The sequence below is a fragment of the Oncorhynchus gorbuscha genome, unplaced genomic scaffold (genome assembly GCF_021184085.1).
Source record: "Oncorhynchus gorbuscha isolate QuinsamMale2020 ecotype Even-year unplaced genomic scaffold, OgorEven_v1.0 Un_scaffold_1283, whole genome shotgun sequence".
Classification (NCBI taxonomy): Eukaryota; Metazoa; Chordata; class Actinopteri; order Salmoniformes; family Salmonidae; genus Oncorhynchus; species Oncorhynchus gorbuscha.
In genome coordinates, this window is record NW_025746104.1 from 145,001 (window position 1) to 155,000 (window position 10,000).

Sequence of the window (10,000 nt, forward strand, 5' to 3'; positions counted from 1 at the left end):
CTGTCTCTCACTCTCTCTCTCTCTCTCTCTCTCTCTCTGTCTCTCACTCTCTCTCTCTGTCTCTCTCTCTGTCTCTCCCTCTCCTCTCCCTCAACCTCCTCTCTGTCTCTCTCTCTCGCTCTCTCTCCCCCTCCCTCTCTCTCTCTCTCTCTCCCTCTCCTCTCCCTCAACCTCCTCTCTCTGTCTCTCACTCTCGCTCTCTCCCCCCTCTCTCCCCCTCCTCTCTCTCCCTCAACCTCCTCTCACTCTCTCTCCCCCTCCTCTCTCTCTCTCTCTCTCTCTCTCTCTCTCTCACTTTCGCTCTCCCCCTCTCTCTCTCTCCCCCTCCTCTCCCTCCTCGCTCTCTCTCCCTCACCCTCCTCTCTCTCACTCTCTCCCCCTCCTCTCTCTCGCTCTCCCCCTCCTCTCTCTTTCTCTCTCTCTCTCCCCCTCCTCTCTCTTTCTCTCTCTCCCCCTCCTCTCTCTTTCTCCCCTCCTCTCTTTCTCTCTGTCTCTGTCTCTCTCCCTCCTCCTCTTCTCTCTCTCTCTCTTTCTCTATCCCCCCTCTTCTCTCTCTCTCTCCCCCTCCTCTCTGTCTCTCTCCCTCCTGTCTCTCTCTCTCTCTCTCTCTCTCTCTCTCTCTCTCTCTCTCTCTTTCTCTATCCCCCTCTTCTCTCTCTCTCTCTCTCCCCATCATCTCTGTCTCTCTCTCCCCCTCCTCTCTGTCTCTCTCCCTCCTCCTCCTCTCTCTCTCTGTCTCTGTGTGTTCAGGTGGGCAAGGCCATGTCGTCCAATGAGAGTGCAGCGTATGAGATCATGAGGTCTTTGGACGTGGACTATGTGCTTATTATCTTCGGTGGCGTGATTGGCTACTCTGGTGATGACATCAACAAGTTCCTGTGGATGGTGCGGATCGCAGAGGGAGAACATCCCAAAGAGATCAGGGTGAGGAAGACCTTGGTGTCGTGGTGAGGTGATGCTTCCTCTGTTAGCTACAGAGGGAGAACATCCCAAAGAGATCAGGGTGAGAGACAGCAGCCTTTAAACCATCATGTTTTTAAAAAACACAAGTATTGGTGAGCTGTAACTACCACTGTGAGCTATATAAGGATCGCAGGGTGAGGTAAACTGTGAGCTATATAAGGATCGCAGAGTGAGGTAAACTGGGGGGTATATAAGGATCGCAGAGTGAGGTAAACTGGGGTATATAAGGATCGCAGAGTGAGGTAAACTGTGGGGTATATAAGGATCGCAGGGTGAGGTAAACTGGGGTATATAAGGATCGCAGGGTGAGGTAAACTGTGGGGTATATAAGGATCGCAGGGTGAGGTAAACTGTGGGGTATATAAGGATCGCAGAGTGAGGTAAACTGTGGGGTATATAAGGATCACAGAGTGAGGTAAACTGTGGGGTATATAAGGATCACAGAGTGAGGTGAACTGGGGTATATAAGGATCGCAGGGTGAGGTAAACTGTGGGGTATATAAGGATCGCAGGGTGAGGTAAACTGGGGTATATAAGGATCGCAGGGTGAGGTAAACTGTGGGGTATATAAGGATCGCAGGGTGAGGTAAACTGGGGTATATAAGGATCGCAGAGTGAGGTAAACTGTGGGGTATATAAGGATCGCAGAGTGAGGTAAACTGTGGGGTATATAAGGATCGCAGAGTGAGGTAAACTGTGGGGTACTAAACGGTCTGTCTGTCCCCTCCTCAGGATGAGGATACTAAACTGTCTGTCTGTCCCCTCCTCAGGATGAGGGTACTAAACTGTCTGTCTGTCCCCTCCTCAGGAGAGTACTAAACTGTCTGTCTGTCCCCTTCTCAGAATGAGGGTACTAAACTGTCTGTCTGTCCCCTCCTCAGGAGAGTGACTACTTCACCCCCCAGGGAGAGTTTAGGGTGGACAAAGCGGGGTCTCCCATCCTACTCAACTGTCTGATGTATAAGATGTCGTACTACCGCTTTGGAGAGATGCAGGTTAGAGATGTTCACCTCCACCGTATCAACCCCTTCTGTAACGTAATATCAGTTCCTCTGTATGTGTGCACTTACAAACCACCCCGAACTGGAGACCTGGAACTGCCAGGAACCTGGACTGTGACCTAATGCATCCATATACTGTCACTTCACAGGGATGTCAAGCCCTGACACAGCCCCTCTAGTTTACTGTCACAGAGATGTCAAGCCCTGATACAGCCCCTCTAGTTTACTGTCACAGAGATGTCAAGCCCTGACACAGCCCCTCTAGTTTACTGTCACTTCACAGGGATGTCAAGCCCTGACACAGCCCCTCTAGTTTACTGTCACTTCACAGGGATGTCAAGCCCTGACACAGCCCCTCTAGTTTACTGTCACAGAGATGTCAAGCCCTGACACAGCCCCTCTAGTTTACTGTCACAGAGATGTCAAGCCCTGACACAGCCCCTCTAGTTTACTGTCACTTCACAGGGATGTCAAGCCCTGACACAGCCCCTCTAGTTTACTGTCACTTCACAGGGATGTCAAGCCCTGACACAGCCCCTCTAGTTTACTGTCACAGAGATGTCAAGCCCTGACACAGTCCCTCTAGTTTACTGTCACAGAGATGTCAAGCCCTGACACAGCCCCTCTAGTTTACTGTTACAGAGATGTCAAGCCCTGACACAGTCCCTCTAGTTTACTGTTACAGAGATGTCAAGCCCTGACACAGCCCCTCTAGTTTACTGTCACAGAGACTGCCCCTCTAGTTTACTGTCACAGAGATGTCAAGCCCTGACACAGTCCCTCTAGTTTACTGTCACTTCACAGGGATGTCAAGCCCTGACACAGCCCCTCTAGTTTACTGTTACAGAGATGTCAAGCCCTGACACAGTCCCTCTAGTTTACTGTCACTTCACAGGGATGTCAAGCCCTGACACAGCCCCTCTAGTTTACTGTCACTTCACAGGGATGTCAAGCCCTGATACAGCCCCTCTAGTTTACTGTCACAGAGATGTCAAGCCCTGACACAGCCCCTCTAGTTTACTGTTACAGAGATGTCAAGCCCTGACACAGCCCCTCTAGTTTACTGTCACAGGGATGTCAAGCCCTGACACAGCCCCTCTAGTTTACTGTCACAGAGATGTCAAGCCCTGACACAGCCCCTCTAGTTTACTGTAACAGAGATGTCAAGCCCTGATACAGCCCCTCTAGTTTACTGTCACAGAGATGTCAAGCCCTGACACAGCCCCTCTAGTTTACTGTCACAGAGATGTCAAGCCCTGACACAGTCCCTCTAGTTTACTGTCACTTCACAGGGATGTCAAGCCCTGATACAGCCCCTCTAGTTTACTGTCATAGAGATGTCAAGCCCTGACACAGCCCCTCTAGTTTACTGTTACAGAGATGTCAAGCCCTGACACAGTCCCTCTAGTTTACTGTAACAGAGATGTCAAGCCCTGACACAGCCCCTCTAGTTTACTGTCACTTCACAGGGATGTCAAGCCCTGATACAGCCCCTCTAGTTTACTGTCATAGAGATGTCAAGCCCTGACACAGCCCCTCTAGTTTACTGTTACAGAGATGTCAAGCCCTGACACAGTCCCTCTAGTTTACTGTCACTTCACAGGGATGTCAAGCCCTGACACAGCCCCTCTAGTTTACTGTTACAGAGATGTCAAGCCCTGACACAGTCCCTCTAGTTTACTGTCACTTCACAGGGATGTCAAGCCCTGACACAGCCCCTCTAGTTTACTGTCACTTCACAGGATGTCAAGCCCTGACACAGCCCCTCTAGTTTACTGTCACTTCACAGGGATGTCAAGCCCTGACACAGCCCCTCTAGTTTACTGTCACTTCACAGGGATGTCAAGCCCTGACACAGCCCCTCTAGTTTACTGTCATAGAGATGTCAAGCCCTGACACAGCCCCTCTAGTTTACTGTCACAGAGATGTCAAGCCCTGACACAGTCCCTCTAGTTTACTGTCACAGAGATGTCAAGCCCTGACACAGCCCCTCTAGTTTACTGTCACTTCACAGGGATGTCAAGCCCTGACACAGCCCCTCTAGTTTACTGTCACTTCACAGGGATGTCAAGCCCTGACACAGCCCCTCTAGTTTACTGTCACTTCACAGAGATGTCAAGCCCTGACACAGCCCCTCTAGTTTACTGTCACTTCACAGAGATGTCAAGCCCTGACACAGCCCCTCTAGTTTACTGTCACTTCACAGAGATGTCAAGCCCTGACACAGCCCCTCTAGTTTACTGTAACAGAGATGTCAAGCCCTGACACAGCCCCTCTAGTTTACTGTCACTTCACAGAGATGTCAAGCCCTGACACAGCCCCTCTAGTTTACTGTCACTTCACAGAGATGTCAAGCCCTGACACAGCCCCTCTAGTTTACTGTAACAGAGATGTCAAGCCCTGACACAGCCCCTCTAGTTTACTGTCACAGAGATGTCAAGCCCTGACACAGTCCCTCTAGTTTACTGTCACAGAGATGTCAAGCCCTGACACAGCCCCTCTAGTTTACTGTCACTTCACAGGGATGTCAAGCCCTGACACAGCCCCTCTAGTTTACTGTCACTTCACAGAGATGTCAAGCCCTGACACAGCCCCTCTAGTTTACTGTCACTTCACAGGGATGTCAAGCCCTGACACAGCCCCTCTAGTTTACTGTCACTTCACAGAGATGTCAAGCCCTGACACAGCCCCTCTAGTTTACTGTCACTTCACAGAGATGTCAAGCCCTGACACAGCCCCTCTAGTTTACTGTAACAGAGATGTCAAGCCCTGACACAGCCCCTCTAGTTTACTGTCATAGAGATGTCAAGCCCTGACACAGTCCCTCTAGTTTACTGTCACTTCACAGGGATGTCAAGCCCTGACACAGCCCCTCTAGTTTACTGTCACTTCACAGGGATGTCAAGCCCTGACACAGCCCCTCTAGTTTACTGTCACTTCACAGGGATGTCAAGCCCTGACACAGCCCCTCTAGTTTACTGTTACAGAGATGTCAAGCCCTGAAACAGCCCCTCTAGTTTACTGTCACAGAGATGTCAAGCCCTGACACAGCCCCTCTAGTTTACTGTCACAGAGATGTCAAGCCCTGACACAGCCCCTCTAGTTTACTGTCACTACACAGAGATGTCAAGCCCTGACACAGCCCCTCTAGTTTACTGTCACTACACAGAGATGTCAAGCCCTGACACAGCCCCTCTAGTTTACTGTCACTACACAGAGATGTCAAGCCCTGACACAGCCCCTCTAGTTTACTGTCACTACACAGGGATGTCAAGCCCTGATACAGCCCCTCTAGTTTACTGTCACTACACAGAGATGTCAAGCCCTGACACAGCCCCTCTAGTTTACTGTCACTACACAGGGATGTCAAGCCCTGATACAGCCCCCTCTAGTTTACTGTCACTACACAGGGATGTCAAGCCCTGATACAGCCCCTCTAGTTTACTGTCACAGAGATGTCAAGCCCTGACACAGCCCCTCTAGTTTACTGTCACTACACAGAGATGTCAAGCCCTGACACAGCCCCTCTAGTTTACTGTCACTACACAGAGATGTCAAGCCCTGACACAGCCCCTCTAGTTTACTGTCACTACACAGGGATGTCAAGCCCTGATACAGCCCCTCTAGTTTACTGTCACTACACAGAGATGTCAAGCCCTGACACAGCCCCTCTAGTTTACTGTCACTACACAGGGATGTCAAGCCCTGATACAGCCCCTCTAGTTTACTGTCACTACACAGGGATGTCAAGCCCTGATACAGCCCCTCTAGTTTACTGTCACAGAGATGTCAAGCCCTGACACAGCCCTCTAGTTTACTGTCACTACACAGAGATGTCAAGCCCTGACACAGCCCCTCTAGTTTACTGTCACTACACAGAGATGTCAAGCCCTGACACAGCCCCTCTAGTTTACTGTCACTACACAGGGATGTCAAGCCCTGATACAGCCCCCTCTAGTTTACTGTCACTACACAGAGATGTCAAGCCCTGACACAGCCCCTCTAGTTTACTGTCACTTCACAGGGATGTCAAGCCCTGACACAGCCCCTCTAGTTTACTGTTACAGAGATGTCAAGCCCTGACACAGCCCCTCTAGTTTACTGTCACAGAGATGTCAAGCCCTGACACAGTCCCTCTAGTTTACTGTCACTTCACAGGGATGTCAAGCCCTGATACAGCCCCTCTAGTTTACTGTCACTTCACAGGGATGTCAAGCCCTGACACAGCCCCTCTAGTTTACTGTCACTTCACAGGGATGTCAAGCCCTGATACAGCCCCTCTAGTTTACTGTCACTACACAGAGATGTCAAGCCCTGACACAGCCCCTCTAGTTTACTGTCACTTCACAGGGATGTCAAGCCCTGACACAGCCCCTCTAGTTTACTGTCACTTCACAGGGATGTCAAGCCCTGACACAGCCCCTCTAGTTTACTGTTACAGAGATGTCAAGCCCTGACACAGCCCCTCTAGTTTACTGTCACAGAGATGTCAAGCCCTGACACAGCCCCTCTAGTTTACTGTCACAGAGATGTCAAGCCCTGACACAGCCCCTCTAGTTTACTGTCACTACACAGAGATGTCAAGCCCTGACACAGCCCCTCTAGTTTACTGTCACTACACAGAGATGTCAAGCCCTGACACAGCCCCTCTAGTTTACTGTCACTACACAGAGATGTCAAGCCCTGACACAGCCCCTCTAGTTTACTGTCACTACACAGGGATGTCAAGCCCTGATACAGCCCCTCTAGTTTACTGTCACTACACAGAGATGTCAAGCCCTGACACAGCCCCTCTAGTTTACTGTCACTACACAGGGATGTCAAGCCCTGATACAGCCCCTCTAGTTTACTGTCACTACACAGGGATGTCAAGCCCTGATACAGCCCCTCTAGTTTACTGTCACAGAGATGTCAAGCCCTGACACAGCCCCTCTAGTTTACTGTCACTACACAGAGATGTCAAGCCCTGACACAGCCCCTCTAGTTTACTGTCACTACACAGAGATGTCAAGCCCTGACACAGCCCCTCTAGTTTACTGTCACTACACAGGGATGTCAAGCCCTGATACAGCCCTCTAGTTTACTGTCACTACACAGAGATGTCAAGCCCTGACACAGCCCCTCTAGTTTACTGTCACTACACAGGGATGTCAAGCCCTGATACAGCCCCTCTAGTTTACTGTCACTACACAGGGATGTCAAGCCCTGATACAGCCCCTCTAGTTTACTGTCACAGAGATGTCAAGCCCTGACACAGCCCCTCTAGTTTACTGTCACTACACAGAGATGTCAAGCCCTGACACAGCCCCTCTAGTTTACTGTCACTACACAGAGATGTCAAGCCCTGACACAGCCCCTCTAGTTTACTGTCACTACACAGGGATGTCAAGCCCTGATACAGCCCCTCTAGTTTACTGTCACTACACAGAGATGTCAAGCCCTGACACAGCCCCTCTAGTTTACTGTCACTTCACAGGGATGTCAAGCCCTGACACAGCCCCTCTAGTTTACTGTTACAGAGATGTCAAGCCCTGACACAGCCCCTCTAGTTTACTGTCACAGAGATGTCAAGCCCTGACACAGTCCCTCTAGTTTACTGTCACTTCACAGGGATGTCAAGCCCTGATACAGCCCCTCTAGTTTACTGTCACTTCACAGGGATGTCAAGCCCTGACACAGCCCCTCTAGTTTACTGTCACTTCACAGGGATGTCAAGCCCTGATACAGCCCCTCTAGTTTACTGTCACTACACAGAGATGTCAAGCCCTGACACAGCCCCTCTAGTTTACTGTCACTTCACAGGGATGTCAAGCCCTGATACAGCCCCTCTAGTTTACTGTCACAGAGATGTCAAGCCCTGACACAGCCCCTCTAGTTTACTGTCAAACACTCACACCACCTGTCTGTCTCTCTAGTTTACTGTCAAACACTCACACCACCTGTCTGTCTCTCTAGTTTACTGTCAAACACTCACACCACCTGTCTGTCTCTCTAGTTTACTGTCAAACACTCACACCACCTGTCCGTCTCTCTAGTTTACTGTCAAACACTTACACCATCTGTCTGTCTCTCTAGTTTACTGTCAAACACTCACACCACCTGTCTGTCTCTCTAGTTTACTGTCAAACACTCACACCACCTGTCTGTCTCTCTAGTTTACTGTCAAACACTCACACCACCTGTCTGTCTCTCTAGTTTACTGTCAAACACTCACACCACCTGTCTGTCTCTCTAGTTTACTGTCAAACACTCACACCACCTGTCTGTCTCTCTAGTTTACTGTCAAACACGCACACCACCTGTCTGTCTCTCTAGTTTACTGTCAAACACTCACACCACCTGTCCGTCTCCTCCAGTTGGACTTCCGGACGCCGCCGGGTTTCGACCGGACGCGTAACACTGAGATCGGTAACAAGGACATCAAGCTGAAACACCTGGAGGAGGCGTTCACCTCAGAACACTGGCTGGTCCGGATCTACAAGGTCAAGAAGGAGGAGAACAGGGATCCCCTGGTGCACAGCCCCCGCAGCAGCAGCAGCAGCAGACAAAAGTACACCTCTAAAAAGGTACAGGATCATCCATGCTTCTCTCTTCTCTAATGGAGAGCTCTGGTGAATGATTCTACTGTCCCTGTCCAGAATCAATTACCCCCCTCCCTTCATCCTTGTCCAGAATCAACTACCGCCTCCCTTCATCCTTGTCCAGAATCAATTACCCCCCTCCCTTCATCCTTGTCCAGAATCAATTACCCTTCCCTTCATCCTTGTCCTTGTCCAGAATCAATTACCCCCCTCCCTTCATTCTTGTCCAGAATCAATTACCCCCTCCCTTCATCCTTGTCCAGAATCAATTACCCCCTCCCTTCATCCTTGTCCAGAATCAATTACCCCCTCCCTTCATCCTTGTCCAGAATCAATTACCCCTTCCCTTCATCCTTGTCCAGAATCAATTACCCCCTCCCTTCATCCTTGTCCAGAATCAATTACCCCCCTTCATCCTTGTCCAGAATCAATTACCCTTCCTTCATCCTTGTCCTTGTCCAGAATCAACTACCCCTTCCTTTCATCCTTGTCCAGAATCAATTACCCCTCCCTTCATCCTTGTCCAGAATCAATTACCCCCTCCCTTCATCCTTGTCCAGAATCAATTACCCCCTCCCTTCATCCTTGTCCAGAATCAACTACCCTCCCTTCATCCTTGTCCAGAATCAATTACCCCTCCCTTCATCCTTGTCCAGAATCAATTACCCCCTCCCTTCATTCTTGTCCAGAATCAATTACCCCCTCCCTTCATCCTTGTCCAGAATCAATTACCCCCTCCCTTCATCCTTGTCCAGAATCAATTACCCCCTCCCTTCATCCTTGTCCTTGTCCAGAATCAATTACCCCTCCCTTCATCCTTGTCCAGAATCAATTACCCCCTCCCTTCATCCTTACCCTAGATCATGTATAAGAATGCCTAGGGTTAACCTATCAGAGTGCTAAATGCCTAGGGTTAACCTATCAGAGTGTTAAATGCTAGGGTTAACCTATCAGAATGCTACATATCTAGGGTTAACCTATCAGAGTGCTAAATGCCTGTAGTTAACCTATCAGAGTGCTAAATGCCGTGGGTTAACCTATCAGAGTGCTAAATGCCGTGGGTTAACCTATCAGAGTGCTAAACATCTGTAGTTAACCTATCAGAGCGCTAAATGCCTAGGGTTAACCTATCAGAGTGCTAAATGCCGTGGGTTAACCTATCAGAGTGCTAAATGCCTAGGGTTAACCTATCAGAGTGTTAAATGCTAGGGTTAACCTATCAGAATGCTACATTTCTAGGGTTAACCTATCAGAGTGTTAAATGCCTGAGGTTAACCTATCGAAGTGCTAACCTATCAGAGTGCTAAATGCTAGGGTTAACCTATCAGAATGCTACATTTCTAGGGTTAACCTATCAGAGTGTTAAATGCCTAGGGTTAACCTATCAGAGTGCTAAATGCCTGAGGTTAACCTATCGAAGTGCTAACCTATCAGAGTGCTAAATGCTAGGTTAAC

General features: G+C 49.6%; 1 protein-coding gene across 3 annotated transcripts in view; it reads left to right on the top strand.

Annotated features, from left to right (window-relative positions):
• LOC124022057 (dolichyl-diphosphooligosaccharide--protein glycosyltransferase subunit STT3B) overlaps nucleotides 1–10,000 on the top strand; it is an 89,936-nt gene that overhangs the window by 78,234 nt on the left and 1,702 nt on the right. For all 3 annotated transcript variants that reach the window (XM_046337110.1, XM_046337112.1, XM_046337111.1), the window contains 3 exons: nucleotides 751–924; nucleotides 1,845–1,958; nucleotides 8,321–8,530. In XM_046337110.1, the coding sequence (XP_046193066.1) occupies nucleotides 751–924; nucleotides 1,845–1,958; nucleotides 8,321–8,530 (498 nt within the window). The remainder of the gene's footprint in view (nucleotides 1–750; nucleotides 925–1,844; nucleotides 1,959–8,320; nucleotides 8,531–10,000) is intronic.